Source organism: Notolabrus celidotus, chromosome 3 (assembly GCF_009762535.1).
Source record: "Notolabrus celidotus isolate fNotCel1 chromosome 3, fNotCel1.pri, whole genome shotgun sequence".
NCBI lineage: Eukaryota > Metazoa > Chordata > Actinopteri > Labriformes > Labridae > Notolabrus > Notolabrus celidotus.
Genome location: NC_048274.1, coordinates 22419180 through 22440676, shown reverse-complemented (window position 1 = coordinate 22440676; position 21497 = coordinate 22419180). Strand labels below are relative to the sequence as shown.

The window sequence follows — 21497 nt, the reverse complement described above, 5'->3', positions numbered from 1 at the left end:
TTGGTTTGGAGTCTCTAGGACCTTCTGTTGAGGACTTATAGGTACAAAACTGATCTGAATTAGGCTTAGGCTTAGGCTTAGGGAAGGTCTTAGAGAGTCATGGGTTAGGGTTAGGGTTAGGGTTAGGGTTAGGGAAGGTCGCAGAGAGTCATTGGTTGTACCGTTGGAAAGCCCGTTGCCATATTATGATGACGGATCTTGGTTTGGAGTCTCTAGGACCTTCTGTTGAGGAGTTATAGGTAAAAAACTGATCTGAATTAAGGTTAGGATTAGGGTTAGGGTTAGGCTTAGGGAAGGTCGTAGAGAGTCGTGGGTGGTACCGTTGGAAAGCCCATGGCTGACAATTGGGGTTAGAGCTTGGTCCCAAATCTTTGCGACTTCCGGTTCCGGAGATACCTCATGTTTTATTTTCAAAATTGCCGTATCTCCTGAACAGTGGGTCGCAGAGAGTTGTGGATGGTACCGTTGGAAAGCCCATGGCCATATTATGTGGGACGGAGCTTGGTTTGGAGTCTCTAGGACCTTCTGTTGAGGAGTTATAGGTAAAAAACTGATCTGAATTAGGGTTAGGCTTAGGCTTAGGGTTAGGCTTAGGGAAGGTCGTAGAGAGTCATGGGTTAGGGTTAGGGAAGGTCGCAGAGAGTCATGGGTTAGGGTTAGGGAAGGTCGCAGAGAGTCATGGGTGGTACCGTTGGAAAGCCCGTGGCCATATTATGTGTGAAGAATCTTGGTTTGGAGTCTCTAGGACCTTCTGTTGAGGACTTATAGGTACAAAACTGATCTGAATTAGGCTTAGGCTTAGGCTTAGGGAAGGTCTTAGAGAGTCATGGGTTAGGGTTAGGGTTAGGGTTAGGGAAGGTCGCAGAGAGTCATTGGTTGTACCGTTGGAAAGCCCGTTGCCATATTATGATGACGGATCTTGGTTTGGAGTCTCTAGGACCTTCTGTTGAGGAGTTATAGGTAAAAAACTGATCTGAATTAAGGTTAGGATTAGGGTTAGGGTTAGGCTTAGGGAAGGTCGTAGAGAGTCGTGGGTGGTACCGTTGGAAAGCCCATGGCTGACAATTGGGGTTAGAGCTTGGTCTCAAATCTTTGCGACTTCTGGTTCCGGAGATACGTCATGTTTTATTTTCAAAATTGCAGTATCTCCTGAACGGTGGGTCGTAGAGAGTTGTGGATGGTACCGTTGGAAAGCCTGTGGTCATATTATGTGGGACGGAGCTTGGTTTGGAGTCTGTAGGACCTTCTGTTGAGGAGTTATAGGTAAAAAACTGATCTGAATTAGGGTTAGGTTAGGCTTAGGGTTAGGCTTAGGGAAGGTCGTAGAGAGTCATGGGTTAGGGTTAGGGAAGGTCGCAGAGAGTCATGGGTGGTACCGTTGGAAAGCCCGTGGCCATATTATGTGTGAAGAATCTTGGTTTGGAGTCTCTAGGACCTTCTGTTGAGGAGTTATAGGTACAAAACTGATCTGATTTAGGCTTAGGGTTAGGCTTAGGGAAGGTCATAGAGAGTCATGGGTTAGGGTTAGGGTTAGGGTCAGGGTTAGGGAAGGTCGCAGAGAGTCATGGGTGGTACCGTTGGAAAGCCCGATGCCATATTATGATGACGGATCTTGGTTTGGAGTCTGTAGGACCTTCTGTTGAGGAGTTATAGGTAAAAAACTGATCTGAATTAAGGTTAGGATTAGGGTTAGGGTTAGGCTTAGGGAAGGTCGTAGAGAGTCGTGGGTGGTACCGTTGGAAAGCCCATGGCTGACAATTGGGGTTAGAGCTTGGTCCCAAATCTTTGCGACTTCTGGTTCCGGAGATACCTCATGTTTTATTTTCAAAATTGCCATATCTCCTGAACAGTGGGTCGCAGAGAGTTGTGGATGGTACCGTTGGAAAGCCCGTGTCCATATTATGTGGGACGGAGCTTGGTTTGGAGTCTCTAGGACCTTCTGTTGAGGAGTTACAGGTAAAAAACTGATCTGAATTAGGGTTAGGCTTAGGCTTAGGGTTAGGCTTAGGGAAGGTCGTAGAGAGTCATGGGTTAGGGTTAGGGAAGGTCGCAGAGAGTCATGGGTTAGGGTTAGGGAAGGTCGCAGAGAGTCATGGGTGGTACCGTTGGAAAGCCCGTTGCCATATTATGATGACGGATCTTGGTTTGGAGTCTCTAGGACCTTCTGTTGAGGAGTTATAGGTAAAAAACTGATCTGAATTAAGGTTAGGATTAGGGTTAGGGTTAGGCTTAGGGAAGGTCGTAGAGAGTCGTGGGTGGTACCGTTGGAAAGCCCATGGCTGACAATTGGGGTTAGAGCTTGGTCTCAAATCTTTGCGACTTCTGGTTCCGGAGATACGTCATGTTTTATTTTCAAAATTGCAGTATCTCCTGAACGGTGGGTCGTAGAGAGTTGTGGATGGTACCGTTGGAAAGCCTGTGGCCATATTATGTGGGACGGAGCTTGGTTTGGAGTCTGTAGGACCTTCTGTTGAGGAGTTATAGGTAAAAAACTGATCTGAATTAGGCTTAGGCTTAGGCTTAGGGTTAGGCTTAGGGAAGGTCGTAGAGAGTCATGGGTTAGGGTTAGGGAAGGTCGCAGAGAGTCATGGGTGGTACCGTTGGAAAGCCCGTGGCCATATTATGTGTGAAGAATCTTGGTTTGGAGTCTCTAGGACCTTCTGTTGAGGAGTTATAGGTACAAAACTGATCTGAATTAGGCTGCGGGCTTAGGCTTAGGGAAGGTCGTAGAGAGTCATGGGTTAGGGTTAGGGTTAGGGTCAGGGTTAGGGAAGGTCGCAGAGAGTCATGGGTGGTACCGTTGGAAAGCCCGTTGCCATATTATGATGACGGATCTTGGTTTGGAGTCTGTAGGACCTTCTGTTGAGGAGTTATAGGTAAAAAACTGATCTGAATTAAGGTTAGGATTAGGGTTAGGGTTAGGCTTAGGGAAGGTCGTAGAGAGTCGTGGGTGGTACCGTTGGAAAGCCCATGGCTGACAATTGGGGTTAGAGCTTGGTCCCAAATCTTTGCGACTTCTGGTTCCGGAGATACCTCATGTTTTATTTTCAAAATTGCCGTATCTCCTGAACAGTGGGTCGTAGAGAGTTGTGGATGGTACCGTTGGAAAGCCCGTGGCCATATTATGTGGGACGGAGCTTGGTTTGGAGTCTCTAGGACCTTCTGTTGAGGAGTTATAGGTAAAAAACTGATCTGAATTAGGGTTAGGCTTAGGCTTAGGGTTAGGCTTAGGGAAGGTCGTAGAGAGTCATGGGTTAGGGTTAGGGAAGGTCGCAGAGAGTCATGGGTTAGGGTTAGGGAAGGTCGCAGAGAGTCATGGGTGGTACCGTTGGAAAGCCCGTGGCCATATTATGTGTGAAGAATCTTGGTTTGGAGTCTCTAGGACCTTCTGTTGAGGACTTATAGGTACAAAACTGATCTGAATTAGGCTTAGGCTTAGGCTTAGGGAAGGTCTTAGAGAGTCATGGGTTAGGGTTAGGGTTAGGGTTAGGGAAGGTCGCAGAGAGTCATTGGTTGTACCGTTGGAAAGCCCGTTGCCATATTATGATGACGGATCTTGGTTTGGAGTCTCTAGGACCTTCTGTTGAGGAGTTATAGGTAAAAAACTGATCTGAATTAAGGTTAGGATTAGGGTTAGGGTTAGGCTTAGGGAAGGTCGTAGAGAGTCGTGGGTGGTACCGTTGGAAAGCCCATGGCTGACAATTGGGGTTAGAGCTTGGTCCCAAATCTTTGCGACTTCTGGTTCCGGAGATACCTCATGTTTTATTTTCAAAATTGCCATATCTCCTGAACAGTGGGTCGCAGAGAGTTGTGGATGGTACCGTTGGAAAGCCCGTGTCCATATTATGTGGGACGGAGCTTGGTTTGGAGTCTCTAGGACCTTCTGTTGAGGAGTTACAGGTAAAAAACTGATCTGAATTAGGGTTAGGCTTAGGCTTAGGGTTAGGCTTAGGGAAGGTCGTAGAGAGTCATGGGTTAGGGTTAGGGAAGGTCGCAGAGAGTCATGGGTTAGGGTTAGGGAAGGTCGCAGAGAGTCATGGGTGGTACCGTTGGAAAGCCCGTTGCCATATTATGATGACGGATCTTGGTTTGGAGTCTCTAGGACCTTCTGTTGAGGAGTTATAGGTAAAAAACTGATCTGAATTAAGGTTAGGATTAGGGTTAGGGTTAGGCTTAGGGAAGGTCGTAGAGAGTCGTGGGTGGTACCGTTGGAAAGCCCATGGCTGACAATTGGGGTTAGAGCTTGGTCTCAAATCTTTGCGACTTCTGGTTCCGGAGATACGTCATGTTTTATTTTCAAAATTGCAGTATCTCCTGAACGGTGGGTCGTAGAGAGTTGTGGATGGTACCGTTGGAAAGCCTGTGGCCATATTATGTGGGACGGAGCTTGGTTTGGAGTCTGTAGGACCTTCTGTTGAGGAGTTATAGGTAAAAAACTGATCTGAATTAGGGTTAGGCTTAGGCTTAGGGTTAGGCTTAGGGAAGGTCGTAGAGAGTCATGGGTTAGGGTTAGGGAAGGTCGCAGAGAGTCATGGGTGGTACCGTTGGAAAGCCTGTGGCCATATTATGTGTGAAGAATCTTGGTTTGGAGTCTCTAGGACCTTCTGTTGAGGAGTTATAGGTACAAAACTGATCTGATTTAGGCTTAGGGTTAGGCTTAGGGAAGGTCATAGAGAGTCATGGGTTAGGGTTAGGGTTAGGGTCAGGGTTAGGGAAGGTCGCAGAGAGTCATGGGTGGTACCGTTGGAAAGCCCGTTGCCATATTATGATGACGGATCTTGGTTTGGAGTCTGTAGGACCTTCTGTTGAGGAGTTATAGGTAAAAAACTGATCTGAATTAAGGTTAGGATTAGGGTTAGGGTTAGGCTTAGGGAAGGTCGTAGAGAGTCGTGGGTGGTACCGTTGGAAAGCCCATGGCTGACAATTGGGGTTAGAGCTTGGTCCCAAATCTTTGCGACTTCTGGTTCCGGAGATACGTCATGTTTTATTTTCAAAATTGCAGTATCTCCTGAACGGTGGGTCGTAGAGAGTTGTGGATGGTACCGTTGGAAAGCCTGTGGCCATATTATGTGGGACGGAGCTTGGTTTGGAGTCTGTAGGACCTTCTGTTGAGGAGTTATAGGTAAAAAACTGATCTGAATTAGGGTTAGGCTTAGGCTTAGGGTTAGGCTTAGGGAAGGTCGTAGAGAGTCATGGGTTAGGGTTAGGGAAGGTCGCAGAGAGTCATGGGTGGTACCGTTGGAAAGCCCGTGGCCATATTATGTGCGAAGAATCTTGGTTTGGAGTCTCAAGGACCTTCTGTTGAGGAGTTATAGGTACAAAACTGATCTGATTTAGGCTTAGGGTTAGGCTTAGGGAAGGTCATAGAGAGTCATGGGTTAGGGTTAGGGTTAGGGTCAGGGTTAGGGAAGGTCGCAGAGAGTCATGGGTGGTACCGTTGGAAAGCCCGATGCCATATTATGATGACGGATCTTGGTTTGGAGTCTCTAGGACCTTCTGTTGAGGAGTTATAGGTACAAAACTGATCTGAATTAGGTTTAGGGTTAGGCTTAGGGAAGGTCGTAGAGAGTCATGGGTTAGGGTTGGGGTTAGGTTTAGGGAAGGTCGCAGAGAGTCATGGGTGGTACCGTTGGAAAGCCCGTGGCCATATTATGATGACGGATCTTTGTTTGGAGTCTCTAGGACCTTCTGTTGAGGAGTTATAGGTAAAAAACTGATCTGAATTAAGGTTAGGATTAGGGTTAGGGTTAGGCTTAGGGAAGGTCGTAGAGAGTCGTGGGTGGTACCGTTGGAAAGCCCATGGCTGACAATTGGGGTTAGAGCTTGGTCCCAAATCTTTGCGACTTCCGGTTCCGGAGATACGTCATGTTTTATTTTCAAAATTGCCGTATCTCCTGAACGGTGGGTCGTAGAGAGTTGTGGATGGCTAGGAGGCTCAAACCCTTTTCCAATATGGCTGCTGCCGTCGATTGGCTTCAAAACAGCGCTCAGGAGCAGATGGGTGACATCACGGATACTACGTCCATTATTTATACAGTCTATGCTTGCAACCCACCAGTCACTTTAAATGGCAGCAGTTAAACAAAAGCAAAGCTACCATAGAGAACAAGTTGATACTTCCTTGTAAAAAATATGATCAAGTGGACACGTATATGATACAAAAATGTAACAAAATTTGGAACAAATAAGTCACGTTCCCATGAAAAATACTAATCTAATAATTGAAATTTAAAAAGTACCCATTTCTCCCCTGAGTCTACATAAGAAAATTAAATAGACAAAATACCCACTACTTATGGTAAACAGCAATTAATTTACCCCCTATCTATTTAGCTTAACCTATCAAATAAAGGCAGTACTGCCAAAAAGTAAGAGCACAGAAATGATTGGTTTCCTCTTTGGCCAAAGTCCTGCCCACGATACATTATCTTGCTAATTACAAGGCTACTGAATTACTGAATTAATCAATAGTTAGAATTAATAGTATTCACCAAATGCTGATTTGGGGATATTTTTGTTTAAATTAGAAAATACTTAACTTCTTCATTTGGAAATAACCTGTTACACTCACAGCTTGAGCTGTGTCCACAGTAACGGTTAACTCTGTATCCCTCTCAAAATGAGATTACTCACATAACATAACTTTTCCACTGATGGTGAAGTAAAACAAGGTGAACTGGACTTACATGTATCAAGATTAGTTTTTCTAATTTCTTACTGTTAGAGTCTGTGATATATTTTTTTCCATTAATTAGTCCTCAAACAGTGTCATATCCTGTGATCCATCAAGTTTTTGCTTCATGCAGGATCTTTAATTTTGTATAATAATATTGCCAAAGCCTTTAATTCCTCCTGTCTTTTTTTGTTTTTTCATCTCTTTTCTTGGGTTACCCACATAGGCTGTATAAATAATGGACGTAGTATTTGTCACCCATCTGTTCCTGTGCGCTGTTTTGAAACCAATCGACGGCGGGAGCCATATTGGAAATGCGGAACTCAACCAGTCATAGTGTGACGTAAAGAGGCAGAGTTTGAGCCTCCTAGCCAACAGCTATGTGTTCACATCCGGGAGTCAAGTCAGTCATGTCCTTATTTGGGAAAAAACTCGTAATCTTAATGTCTTCTGAACTGTCGCGTTAGAAAACAATTCACCCCCCATACAGTGTGTGCTGATAGAGAAATTGGCTACGTAGAGCCAAACCGCTTTTTGAACCAGGCTGTAAACATGTTTACTAATGCTGCAAAGATCGTCTCTTTTGAACTGATGTCTATGTGGTTTCTGGTGTTTCTGCAGCCAGCCACAAGCAGATTCTCAATGAATGCAGTTTATAACACTTCCCCATGGGCTTCATAGATTGAGACTGGAGGTTGCCACTTGGTTACCCATCATAAACTAACTAACCAGCTTTCTTCCTGGCATTGATATAACAATTTGTTGAGATCTGTGAATCTGTGATCAGAGCTGCATCCTTAGTAACCTTAGTGTATTCTGCATAACAATGGTACGCTCTCAAGAGACTGTTGCAATGAACTGTTGCTATGTAATGACCAATCAGAATCAAATATTCATGTAGCTGTGTGATCATTTTGTGTGTGTGTGTGTGTGTGTTGTGTTGCTTTATCCCCGGTTTGTCAGAAGGTGGAAAAACTTGTACTGTAAATCTGTTCACCAGTCAGTTTTGCAAATAGGTAATCAAAATAAAAACAAGTTTGATGTTATTTTCTTGTATCCAGAACTGCCAATTAAATCTAATTAAACCAAAACCACAACTACAGTCCTGATGAGCTGAAGCTTTAATAAATAATAACCAAAGACATTTTTCCCGGCTGCCAATCTTGACCTGAATATTTAATGATACTAAAAAAGTACTTTAAAAGATGTTCCACTCTGATGCCAATTAGCTGGAGAAAAATCGCCTTTTTCATGGAAGAAAATTTCCATCCTTTTAAATTAATAATATGATTTGTGGTTTTGTGTAATTTATCCTATTGAAGCTGTGACCTATGAAGACCACATTACAATACAATCAGTTCAGTGAAAGTAAAAAGTGGAGCTGGAATGCATTACTTTAATATAACCCAGCCATTTTAATATTTTAAAATGTGACCTTTTTTGACATATTGTTAGCTCATCCAAGTTTTATTTACCTGAAAATGATATATTACAATTTCTACAATAGGTTATCATTGGATCAAAGCAAAACTGAGTATGGTTTGTTTGATAGTATGATGCAACACATCTTTGAAATTTTTAATCTCAGTTTTCTTCCTTTTACATTTCCTTTGTGGTTTTGAAGTTTAAACATACCATAAAAAATAATGAATCTGTCCAGAGTCTTTTTGATGTTTAATACAAAGCAGCGTCATTTTTAGATCACCTTATTCCAATGAACCCCTCTGATCTTTCATCCACACATTCATGGAAGAAGTAGACTCATGCCACATACAGCAGGAACAGCCTTTGTCTGTTTTCATTGTGATCTCCATGTTTCTCTGCTTCCTGCACTTCTCCTCTCTGCAGGTGAACCTGGCTCTGAAGCAGAAGTCAGACATCGAGCACTACAGAAACAAGCTGAGGCTAAAGGCTAAGAGGAAAGGCTATTATGATTTCCCCTCCACAGACGGCAGCAGCAGCAGCAGAGCTCTGGCACAAAGACAGTCACACGGCTATGAGAGGGCAGCCGGTGAGCATGGCAGACCGTCGGAGCCTGATGATGAGCGGGGTTCCACTTTTGTCAAGTCTCACAGGAGGTGAGGGGAGAGGGGGGAAAGCAAGAGGAACCTAGGTTAAGACTAAATCCATGCTTACATAAGGGCTGAAAGGATATGACTAGAGCTGTCACAACGTTATGCAGATGACAAGCTATTTCATATCGATCATATTGGGCATCTATCACTGATGACTTCTGCATTTAGTGATTAGCTAATACTGTAACCATGCATGGACTGTTTACAAAAATCAAACATAAATAAAAGCTTGATGCCAAAGTGGAAGTGCCTTAACCCTGCATTCTCTCTGATGGCTAGAAATGATGCTGGGCGATGTTGCCAATAATATCGTCATCATAAAATTTCAAAAATCACTGCATTACATTTGTAATTAGATAAGCTACTGCATCTTTGTTTGTTTTTTATGTCAGGCATGGTGCTAGAAAACACAATAATGATCTAATAGTTTGCAGCCGGGGGGGGTCACACTTAATTTCCTGCTCCTTGCCGAGGGTAATCACACCAAAGATTTGTTGCTTCATTGGTTCTAACGGGTTTGTAGTGTTACCTGTGTTAGCTGGCACTTCATCGGCACGTTTGCAGTGCATGCTGCTCTGTTTTTGACAGACTGTAAATAGCCAAAATATCTCAGCTACTGAAGTTGAGTGGCCTTTCTTGTCAAGGATGTTTTCATCTTGGTTTGAGCTTCAGTGTTTCTGTCGCTCCATTCCGCTCCAAACGTCTACATGATTGGCTGTTCATCATTGCCTTTTACTTCTCTTTAATGTTAGGTGGCAACTAGCATTAAAAGTGTCCCTACCCTCACTAGTGGTGAATGGGGTAATTACAAGTTTGAATATACTGGATTTTTGTCATGATAATTATCAATTGTTGTTATATTGCCCTGTCCTTGCTAGCAGGGGACATGTATTTCTGGTAGGCTGATTCATCCCTCTGAGTCTCTGGGGCGGCTGACCTTTAATCTCTGAGTTGATTTTCATCTGGTGGAGCAAGATTTAGACTGTAGAAAGACACCCTGTATAATAAGACATGTTGACCTTAGTCATTGAACATATCTTTTACCACCGTCATTACTTACGCTGCGACATCAAGTAGGAGCTCCGCTGTGTAGTTGCTCCATGTTTCTTGCATAAACCTCCCTGTGTCAGCGTTGTCTCTCTCTTTTTTTTTTTAAGTTATATTTTTTAGCTTTTTTTGCCTTTATTAGATAGGACAGCTGAAGAGAGACAGGAAATGTGGGGAGTGGAGAGCGGGGCAAGACATGCAGGAAATGGTCGCGGCCGGGAATCGAACCGGCAATGGAACTGCAGCCTCTGTATGTGGGGCGCTTAGACCGCCAGGCCACCAGCGCCCCGTCAGCGTTGTCTCTTGAGGCACATTTTTTCATAATGTGGAAATCTATAGTGTTTTTGTGGTGGACATACATTTTTAAGATAACAATTTTATTCCAATAAGGTCAACATGTCTTATTATGCAGGGTATTGAAAGCGGTGAATAGACACATGTTGAACTCTTAGAATCACAGAGGTAGAAAACAAAAGAGCAATTGTCTATTGGCACCTAAAGAGATAAGTGGGTGAAGAAAATAAGTGTTTGGGTTTTGTCTTTTTCAGAAAATTTCAGTGTGGTCTATAAGAAGACAACTGTTTTTCTTTGTTATGGATAACAACAGGAGATCTATGAGAGTAAGATGGCAAACCAAATACAATTTCCATGTTTATTTCTGTGTTTATCTGTAAAGTATTACAGTCACTCCACTCAACCTCTTTGTTTGCAGCATGTTGTTGCAGCTCAGGGTCATCTGTGATGCTTAAAGAAGAAATCAGAGCTGTATTATCACAATACTTGAATGTATTGATTTGGTGTATATATGAATGGCAGATATCTGTATAGAAAATGAATAGCACAGCTGAACTCACACATCACTGAAGAGCCTTAACATTAGTTTTGATTGCAGAGGAGAGTTTTATTGACCTTGACACTCTGGCTCTGAGAAAATCACACTTTTTTCAGTAGATCAAATACCTCAATGAACATTTTCTAATGAGTTTGAGGTCTCAGTGGCTAGTTTCAAGTCTCATTCAATACATCATTTAGGTTTGCCATAATTGTATGGTGCCATTTAGGGTAAAATCAATGATAAAGCAGGAAACACTTTTTGATGTGTTTACCCATGAATGATAAACTGCTATCAAAGCAGCTAATTAACTATGATAGAGAATGCATCTACAACCTGTCTACACAGGACGACTTCTCGTTTTCATTTGTTTATTTTGAACATATAAAATAGAGAACATTTAAACTGACACATTTTTTATAGGCAATAAAATGAAAATGATAAACAAGAAGCGTTATTTTTTTGTAATAAATTATTAGGTGACATCTCAATGGCCATGTCCATCTTTTATATACAATCCATGTAGTAAGATTGTTTCTTGCAAGTTCTCATTATCCTTTGTTCATATGCAGGGAGACACCCATCAAGTCAGTCTGATTACTTTTAGTCTTGAGCTTCCAAGATGTGAAAAACGGGTGTGGACAATCTTAGATTATGACAGACTCAGGTCAAGGGGGGAAAGCAGCCTTTTCCACATGACATAAACCTCAGACTAGATGCATTTAGAGCGGAAAGCAACATTCGAATTTTGGCTTGTGTGTTGACTTAGTGAAGGGTTGAATGGACTTGCTATTTTTATATCCCACCATGGTGAGTAAGATCAAGGTTTGAACATCAATTTCCAGTTTGACATTACTGTATGGTTGAACAGATACACCAAGCACATGCTGATGTTTATGTTTCTCTTTCAAATTGATTGTACATTGTTGTTTTGTTTTACTTGGGAGATTATCAGCACTGCTTGGCTTTAAGGATACCATCATGCCTGGCAACATTATTATGTAATCTGGTGATTCAGCTCTTTTACTTGATGTTGTAATGAGAGATATGAGCACACTGTATCTATTTGGTCTGTATTGAACTTAATGAATGATATTGAGAGGGAATTAAATCAATTCCTCCTACTGTGGTCTCCACCATATCTACTTTCCACCCACTTTCCACTGCAGGCCCTTTGCAAACATAACTTCAAGCAAGAAACCTGAGCTGAAAGGAGTTCACTGTATAATAGCGTTACCCCAGGTCTGATTTGTAATGAAGCCATCCTTTATTCTGATTCGCAGGCACTCCCAGGTAGGACAGACGGCCTACCGCAGCAGACAGAGTCTGAGCAGTCCCAGTCCTGGGGGAACAGAGATGGACTTGCTCGTTATGAGGGAGAGACCCAGAAGAGGCATTCGCAACAGCGGATATGATGTGAGTCACATGTCATCACAAACTGACCCCGTCTACAAAACAGATGCCACTCACATACTATTTACCATCACATAAAGTAGCACCTCTTCTAACTCAGGGATTTACAGAGCAACACTGTGCTGCTTGTTAATTATGTTTGTTACTTTGCAAGATGTGTGTAATCATTTAAATGTATTTATGATGTGATTCAGAATTACTATTCATACAATGTTTATATTCTTGTAACCAAGTTCACATAAAAGGAAAAAGCAATGTAATAAATGTCACAGTTTCCACTCTTGTACAACGGAATATAAAAATAGAACAGATAATTATCAATCTGAGCTGAATCTGTGCTAAACCTCCTCTTTATTGCCCCATTTAAAATCTCACTCAATGAGCTCGAAATCAGACACCGTCTACCACCCAGGTGCAGTTATATGGGACCACAGACAGCTGGAAGAAGAAAAGTGGTTCATTCATAATTAAGAGTAAAGATTTATAAGCTCCTGTCGTCTTGATATGTGGTGTGTCTCAGGATGGCTGGTTTATGCCTCGGCTCCTTTATTGTTCCATTACGGCTCTGTGTACAACTCTTTCTGTCATGAAGTCAGAATACTAGCAAGTGAGCTCCCACGAGTAATGGTGCTGGCCATTCCTAAAAGGTGTTTTTCATTCAGAGCTGTCCTTCTGTAAAATATATGAGCACTGATAGAAATATTTCACTGAACTGCTGCTGACCTGCCAGCCTCTTTGACCAGTCACAGCTGGAAAAACGCAGATGAAACCGGCTCTGGTATTGTTATGCTGGCTCACTGGGACACAACAATGGAAATAAAGGAGTGTTAAACTAACCTGTGCATTTACTACGACTGAAAGTCAATTGTAATATCATGATTATAGCATTTTAGCAAGAGCAGTTTATTCCATGTTAGGCTCTAGGCACAAAAGAGGCTTTTCTTTAAAAGTAGATACTCCCTTTATTCTTGGTTGGTTTCCACCATAGACCGCACAAAACTTGAAAATAGTCTTAGTGATATAACCTATTGATTTCTGAAGAGGCATTATGAATCTCAAAGAAAGTGATTCAAATGCTGACTCAACCTAACTTCAGTTAACATAACCTTAAAATTGGGAAAGAGGTCAAGTTGAGGCTATAGCCATGGCTGCCTTGCAAACAGCTACAATCCCCTCACCTGTCAGTCAAGCACTAATTTTACCTAAATATTCATAACTCTAATTCTTTATTGAAATAAAACAGATGAGTACAAAAAGTTAAACAAAAAGTTAGAGCTCTTTATAATCATCATAAACACAGAAACAATGTATAGAGACCAAAAAACGTTTTTTTGTTGTTTTTTTTTTGGACCAGGCTGTCAACTTGTTAATTCTTCTTTAAATACTTGCATTTTAATTTGGCCTCTAAAGAGGTTTCCTCAAGCAGCAATGTCTGGTGTTGAAAAATGAGGCCAATGAAGAAGTGCAAAAAACTGCAGCTTCTCAAGTTTTAGGGCTTGCTCTAATGCCAAGGAATCCCCATTAGGTCCCTTATAAAGATTAAAACCTGGTTTAAAAATAGGTTTGGGTGTGTAGTTTGTGTATCTATTCATACACATCATACAGGGGGTGAATCTTTTCTAAAATACATCCATCAGGATAATGTAAAGGCTGGGATCTATACATGATTCAGCATTACTAGGGGTGTGGCTGTGTTGGCTGACGGGCAGATGTGTTGTAGCTGTATACCAGGGGGGTAAAAGCCTTCTTTGCTTCTTTGTTTGTTTCTAGCTTGATTAAATGTTAGATTGAGCCAGCATTTGTAGTATAGCTAGCTAGGCTTCAAAATGTCTTCAGACACTAATGGGTGACGTTACAGAGACTACGCATATTGGTTTCCTTGGCTTTCGGAGTCAGCCTCAAGTAGACACTCAAGGAATTGCACTTTTTGCACTTCAACATTTCATTTGTTTTTCAACACCACTTGGTTAACACAGAGTGTAGCCAACTGCTCATATCTGTTAAAAAATTAGAAAGTAACCTTTATAAGCTACATGATCCTTTTTCTTCAGTCCCAGTCCTGTTGATTAGAATGGGACCAGTGTAGCTGCAGGCCCTGCTGCTGCAGGTCCATGTTGCAGGGGGACTGATTTATGAGGTGCACTACACTAGGTCTCCTGTGGCTACCTTCAATTCGCACAGGAAGTAGGGCAGCCTCAACTTGTATTCATTTATCACTGAATATAAGAATTGGTTAGATGGAAACACAGGCTTGGGGAGAGAGCAGAGGGTATGAAAAGATGAAGGGACTTGTGGGAAATGTGAGGAAGAAGATGGAAAAGATGGAGTGAGGAAGCAGGAAATGTGTTAGGACGCTGTGGCAACGGTTTTAGAGGGGATGATTGAATATACTACATGTAGTGTAGATTAGAAAAGATATTATTTGCACCACACATATTCCATCACTGAAGGATTGTTAGAAGTATTGAAAAGTGCAGCTTTGCTCTCACTGAAACCAGCTGGCTGCGTCTGCTGCTGAACCTACTGTGACCAAGCAGTAACACTGCCGGTTCAAAGCTTCCTGCTGACACGTCTCCAAAATTCAGAAAAACATTAAACAGCCTCTTCAAGCTCATCAGACATCTTGTCAACAGCCCACAGAGAGAATGACAGGAGACATTATTGAACTTGTAACTGTTCATTTTCCTCTGGGTGTCTCTGTTGATATCCTGCTTATTCAATAAGGAGAGGCATCATTTTAAAATATTCTACATCAGGTGTAAATCGGAACATGCCTCCTGGGGTGCATACAGATTCAGTCATGCAAGCCCTCAGCACAACTACAGTGAAATTCGGGCTCTCCACTCAAATTTGTGCCCTAGTTCAACATAATGACTTTGTTTAAATTAAACAATGAGGTCTTAATGAGCTTTTAGTCACTAAATCAGAACGTCAAACAATTGTCCACCCCCTATTTTTCAGTCTCAGTCCTAGTTTCAGACCTTATCTGTCCTAACATACAGGACAGATTTAATGTGTTTGCGCACTTGGACTCAAAAAGGACTTCCAGGCAGCATTACACTGAATCTTTAACTCCATTACTGAAAATACAGAAACAGAAGCGCAACCGCTCAGCATGGCTTAGTGTTATGGGACATCTCGGTCTGTTGATTTCAAGTGTCATAAACATTCTCACTCACTTTAGCATGAATAAATTGCTGCATACACTATAAGCCAAAAACACACTGACAGTATTCAGTACACTCACAGTTTACATTGCCACATAATTGCATTGCCTCTAGTCTGTTATTCCTTTATATTGAGTTGTTTCAACACTTTTGCTCACCCAAAACTTTAAAAATCCAAGCACATCAGCTTAGCATGGCTGCATATTGCCTGACATCACAGTCCACTGAGCACAAGTGTGCACTACTGATTCCAAAAGACCCCTGAATTTCCCCTAAGTGCTTGAGTGAGCCTTACCCATTACAAATAGAAATGTACCTACCCAGTTATTGCAGGTGCCTATGTATATAGACACATTACAACTGAAAGGGTTCATAACACAATAAATAAAAGTGCACCTTGTTCAGTAATATGCCCAACATTACCACGAGTCCCACACTGTCCGTCTGATCCATTGCACATTCAGTTGTTTAAAGATTGTGCTGTTTGGGTTCATCAGTTTAAGTTTAAAGATGTGTGTTTGGTTTCACTTCATATAGGTGTAATTGTGCTGTCTGTGTTTCAGACTGAGCCAGAGTTGATCGAGGAGACGAATGTAGACCGTCTGATGGGGCCGCGGGGATACATGTACGGCCGGGGTTTGAAAGGCCACTCAGAGACATCCACTCTGAGCTCACAGCCATCCATTGATGAAGTGCGACAGCAGATGCACCTGCTGCTAGAGGAGGCATTCAGCCTGGCTTCAGGGGGGCAGTCCACATCCGGACGACACTCCCATCACCACCCGCCTCCTGACCACTACAGCCCTGGACCACCTCCCCTCCCCTACGCAGACGTTGTGACCAGCGCTCCTGGCACAATGACTAGCGGACGGGGAGGCTTGCAGTGGGTACCATCTTATGGCTCAGATGTGTATCAGTGCAGCCTGCCTAAACCGGTAAGATGAGATTATTCACCCTCTCTAAAAGTACAATGATAGTGTTTATGTAACCTTAAATGTCTTTCTCTATCTCTTCAAGGCCTTTCACTTCACCCAGCTTCCTGAAATGGCCATGGGTTCTCCTCCCCCTTTACCGCCTCGCACTGGTCCTCCTCCTGGGACCTCTTTAAGGCGGTAAGGCCAAATTAGGCACAGACAGAAACACACTGTCTGTAGAATTCCAAAGTCCATCAGATAAAGCCACATTTATTCACATTCACATTCATATTCAGGGACTAGATATTCACTAGGTAATGTGCTGTGGCCAGGGTGATTTTAGGCCTTGTATAAATTTGAATATTGAACTAGTGCATTGAGAGATGGCAAGAATGTTAATGAGGTGCTTACTCTCCCACATGGAGTGCATCTGCCATCTTGTGGTGATGAAGATGTATTTCACTTAAGCTGGGTGTTTATTCCTCTCCTATCTCAATCCAACAGTTCCACCTCCGACTTGGGGCCTAAGGGAAGGAGCTCAGAGACATCTGTCACTGAAATGCAGAGTCAACATGACAACAACCCATATGGGCCAACGACCAGAGCAGCACTTCCACCTATCACTGCTGAGCAGCCTGTGTCCAAATACTCAGGTAACAAATGAAGAGGTCATGACTTTGCATTTCAAGTATAACCAGAAATCTGCGTTACATACAGTACATCTTTATATTCTGATGACATTTGACTTTTTGAATTCTTTGATGTGATCATACACTGAAAATATCGCTCTTCTTCTCTCTGTAGGAAACCCAATAACAGCCGTCTACGCCATCCCAGCCAGCAGGTCCGGCTACTCAGAATACTTTGTCTCCACCCCACCCACCTCCTACCACAGTCCCTCCTGGATGTCCTATCCACCAGAGCCTGAGGATGTGCCGCCACAGTGGGCAGACTCTGTAAGGAGGCCCATAATTCTTGCTCAAGAAACACCCCACCCACTCTACTTGACACGTGGCCAGATGTTTTAGTCAAACTAGGACTCTCCAAGGTTTTGAAGCATGTATCACAGTGCTCCACTAGTTGTTGTCCAGTAGTTTAACCTTACATTTTTGGAAAGTAAAATGTTTGTATGGAACTATTGTGAAATCTCTGGCACAGTTAAGCCCATATCGAGGAAACAAACAAGTTAGAAAAGAGGTTTTCCTCTGCTATCAATACAGCCGCAGGGAGGTCAGACTCAGTCAGATAGTGTTTTCATTTTTAAGCTCTTACAGAGATAAAAATTGATCTAGAGCAAAGGAAGCCACGACAGTTGGATAATAAACATTATATTTGGAAAAAACAACCACAAAATATGGTTATAAAACTGATAAAGGAAAACACTCCTTGTGGTAGAGTGAGATTAAAATAGCCCTGATCTCAACTCTGGGTTGTCAGGATATTTTCCCTATATGGTCATGGTCACTCTAGTTAATGTTAAACAGTTGCGTAAGAGTCAAATTAATAAAGACAAAAACCCTGAATGTGAATATCAGCAGTTATTAAACCTTTAGTATGTGCATGAAATTGCTACTCTGTTTTAAAACACTGTTCTCTGCAGAGCATCAAGTGTCCTTATCTACCCTTGAACAGGCCTCATCAAGCATTGTTCTTTAAGCATTCACCTACTTACTCCTCTTTTTTACTTTTCAAAATAGTGAGATGGGATCCATTTGTCTTGTCATACCTGTTGTAACCCATGTGACCCTCCCCTCCCCTCCCCTGCGCAGGACTCACCTTGTTTGTATGGGATGTTCTCTTTTTGCTTGTCTGTTTGCCTGTTCCAACCACTTGTCTTCACGCAGTGTCTTTTTGCAGAACCAGTGTCATTTAGAAACCATTTGCTGATCTGAATTAATGGCTGCCGTTGAGTGGACACAACAAAACACCAGGGTAGATGAGCACATTTCCTAAAAGAACCTATTTACCTTTTTATCATTTTGTCGTATAAATCTGATACCTATATAGATTTTTGGTACCAGCATTTAAAAATAGTCCATTTGAGAGTTCAAACACTGTTTGAACAAAAACTCATTTTAGTGAACAGTAGCTCTACACACTCTTTACTTTCCCCGTCATTTCACCCCATCATCCATTTAATGTTTTTTTTTAAAAGTGCTGCAAGAGAAAATGCTCACACACCAACATAACAATCTAACCCATATGCTTAAATTGTATTATTTGCTGCCATATTTTTTGTTGTGAGTAGTAAAAACATAAAGTTACTTTATTACTGATTTCATACCTGGTCTGTTTTACAGTTGCCCCTCCCTGGGTATGTAGAGGCTTTTCCTCATCCTCGGTATCCACAGGGAAGCCCCACCAGGCTGCCCCTAGAGTATAACACTGGAGCACTGGAGCCACCGCCTGCTGCCCCCAGCACAGCATCTAAACAAAGCCTGCCGCAGGTGGTGAAAGACATGGACAGCATGCCCCTGAGCAGCCTCTCCACCTCTGCACTGGTGCAGGCTATCCGGCAGGAGGTGGCCAAGCTGGCCAAGAAGCAGAACGACTTGTTTGAGTTCTAGATTTAATTCTACCCCCTCGAGTGCAGGAGATGGTCTTCAACAGTGACACAGAGGTGATGCTCCTGCAGACTGATTTTTGATGTTTGTACTGTAAAACAGACTGATCTTCTTTAACCACTGATAACCCACTGATTGATTTCTTTTCATACGTCATTGGTGATTTGAAGCTCCTTAATCCAAGGAACAGTAACAGTTTTTTTTAGAAAATAAAAAAAATTCCATCCTCTATCGATGATGTCCCAAATAACTACATGCATCTCTTCTTTGTAGATATGTCAATAAGATTCACCAACTACGGAAAATCTGACATTTTTTTCCAAGATTAGACATCTTTTTGTGAATCAGCATCAACTGAGAGGAGAGAAAAAGTAGCATCATTGTCTGTACTGAGAGGACCAAATATTTCCTGTCAGATGGTTCAGTATAAACCACAGTGTATATGAGCATGTACAGTATTAGGACATCATGTGTCTTCGATCCTTCTATGGACCATTAGCTTCTAAGAGAATGGCTACGTCTTTATTAGTTCATACCATTCATACCGTATCAGTTCATTACATTTCTTTTTGCAGACTCTTCAGTGTATTTATCAAATATAGGCACCACAACATCAACAACCACTGACTGTTCTTTGTTTTCTATTAAGAATTAGATGTTTTAAGTGTTATTCCCTTTAGTTAACAAATGGACTAAACAAATTGTGTCTGTGTCAGCCATTTTTCATTCAACCTAATTGAACATTGAATAAGCAGCATTAATGATGATGTAACACAATAATGGAAATGTTTGCTTTTATGAATCTTAAGCAAAGGGAAGCATTTATTCTTTCAATGTCGGAGTGTGCGAAGAAGTTCTGATTTGACTCTCCGTTTCTCTTTTGTTGAATTTTAAAACCCAATTGAAGAAGTTCTAAAGATAATTCACATATGCTGTTATAGTCATGAAGTTGTGTTCAGATGCTACAATGATTCAAGGCACAAAACCCCAAAACCTTTGTCACCAAACATTCAGAATATTCACACTTCTGCCATTTTACTCTGTTGCCACTCTGACTGTGGGGACCTTTGATGCTGTTGTTATTTTATTCCACTGTGTTCCAGGTTTGTAAGCTATATAAATGTAAGGAATCTAAAAGAAACCACAGTAATCTAGTGCTTCCTATGCTATCAGAACCTACCAAGTCGTTATGAGACACCAGGCCATATTTGGAGGTAAAAAAAATTACATTTGATAATTTATCAGACTACACAAACTACACAAGTCACAACAGGTATATCAGCATTCGTCTGATTACTCTGTTACTACACTGTTAGCTAGCTAGTGTTACTGTTTGCTGGAAAAATTGTCCTTTCCTATTTGATCTAGGAACACTGAGAGTGATGTTAGAGAGTAAATGGTTGAATCCAAACATTAGCTAATACCTTACGGTAACTGATGAGCTTTAACATATTGGTTTCCTTAAATAAATGAACTCTGGATTTTCACTTTTCTTAGGTAGATCAAAAATAACAATATGATGAAATGCTGTTATTTCTTTGTTTTCCAACCTTTATAAACCTTGCATCCTGAAACAAAGCAGAACAGCATTACAACAGCAAATGATCGTACCACTCTGAACTCAGAGGAAAATAAACGCCTTATAAATTTGTTGAAATTTCTTTGCTGCTGGAAGCTGTGCCATAGTTTATTGACTTTCTTAAGGAAGTCTAGCTTTTGTTTCATGGCCTTTTAAAGGTCTCAATTGGTGCATTTCATGAATAAAATACAAAGTTCATGTCAACTTTTGACCTAATGAGAGGTCCTACATCAGTACTCCTGTTTTAAGAAGCTATCAGTGCACAAACCTTGATGTGTTTGTGTGACATTACGAGTGTCTGCCTGAGCACAGACTCAGATATTGTGTACAGTAGAGCACTTCTCATTGATCACAAAGTGTTTCTGGAAGAACTGTGTTTAGTATGAAGTGTTACACCAGAGTGTTACATCTGTGCGCTCTGGAATCACCCGGTTTGTAACAGATCTGTTTACAGAGCAACATAACACACCACCACCAACCATGAAGACCCCATTAAAACTAATTTGTAAAAAAAGCTTAAATTTGTGACACAAAGCAATGCATATAACAAAACTGAACGTGCCAGATGAAAATATAAAAACTTCAACTAAAGAAAGTCATTAAATCACTGCACACATGGAAGGAAATCCTCTTTCTTAGACAAAAAAAAGTCAGAATCATATCTCACTGCGGCATAAAGTCATCAGAAGGTTATGATGAACTCCTAATGCAGAATTGTTGGCTTGGTTATGGAAAGTGGGACTGTTGGCAGATGAATCCATGACGGCCTATAGCAAAGGTGTTGCAATATGTTAGCATTAAATGTTCAGATGCTACAGCTTGCCTACTTTTACTATGTTAATGCCAATCACATGGAATGTTGATATTGATGCTGTTATTAGACAGATGCCAGCTGGGACATAAGAAAGACAACAAAGAGTACAAATGCCTTTTTCATAGGACAGTGTTGCTTTTACCGCAGCCCTGGATGAATTAAGCCTTTTTGCATTATGACTTTTGAGCCTCCCTCCCTCCCTCCATCCCTCCCTCCCTCCCTCCCTCCGAACAAATTTTCTTTTGTACTCATGCTTGTTGGTGAGTAAGTAAGTATGTGTAAGGAAATGCTGTATGTCTGAAACTCAGCAAGGACTCTGTTGCTTGTTTTCCCAAGATTCCTTTTACCCATAATGCAGAGAAGCACTTATTGTCTTAAGAACTGTACTAATTACAGTAAAAAAAAAACATTTTTTTGTG

General features: G+C 41.7%; 1 protein-coding gene across 2 annotated transcripts; it reads left to right on the top strand.

Moving 5' to 3' along the window:
• The first annotated feature begins 8370 nt into the window (after positions 1-8370).
• On the top strand, positions 8371-20335 carry LOC117810717 (UPF0606 protein KIAA1549L-like). 2 transcript variants are annotated; one of them, XM_034680652.1, is made up of 8 exons: positions 8371-8751; positions 11911-12043; positions 15771-16142; positions 16225-16319; positions 16626-16774; positions 16926-17077; positions 17979-18053; positions 18422-18538. In XM_034680652.1, the coding sequence occupies exons 1-7, from the start codon at positions 8420-8422 to the stop codon at positions 18006-18008; spliced, it is 1263 nt and encodes a 420-aa protein (XP_034536543.1). In that variant the 5' UTR covers positions 8371-8419; the 3' UTR covers positions 18009-18053; positions 18422-18538. The 2 variants fall into 2 exon arrangements, with proteins under 2 accessions (XP_034536543.1, XP_034536542.1); XM_034680651.1 differs by lacking the exon at positions 17979-18053 and having other exon boundaries at positions 8372-8751; positions 18422-20335.
• The last annotated feature ends 1162 nt before the right edge of the window (positions 20336-21497 follow it).

What these genes read in the sequence shown, in the direction of transcription:
- LOC117810717 (XM_034680651.1), top strand. Translation starts at nt 8,420, where the DNA reads ATGGAAGAAGTAGACTCATGCCACATACAGCAGGAACAGCCTTTGTCT. An exon ending in TTTGTCAAGTCTCACAGGAG is followed by an intron (nt 8,752 to 11,910) that starts GTGAGGGGAGAG and finishes TCTGATTCGCAG; the next exon opens with GCACTCCCAGGTAGGACAGA. An exon ending in AGTGCAGCCTGCCTAAACCG is followed by an intron (nt 16,143 to 16,224) that starts GTAAGATGAGAT and finishes TATCTCTTCAAG; the next exon opens with GCCTTTCACTTCACCCAGCT.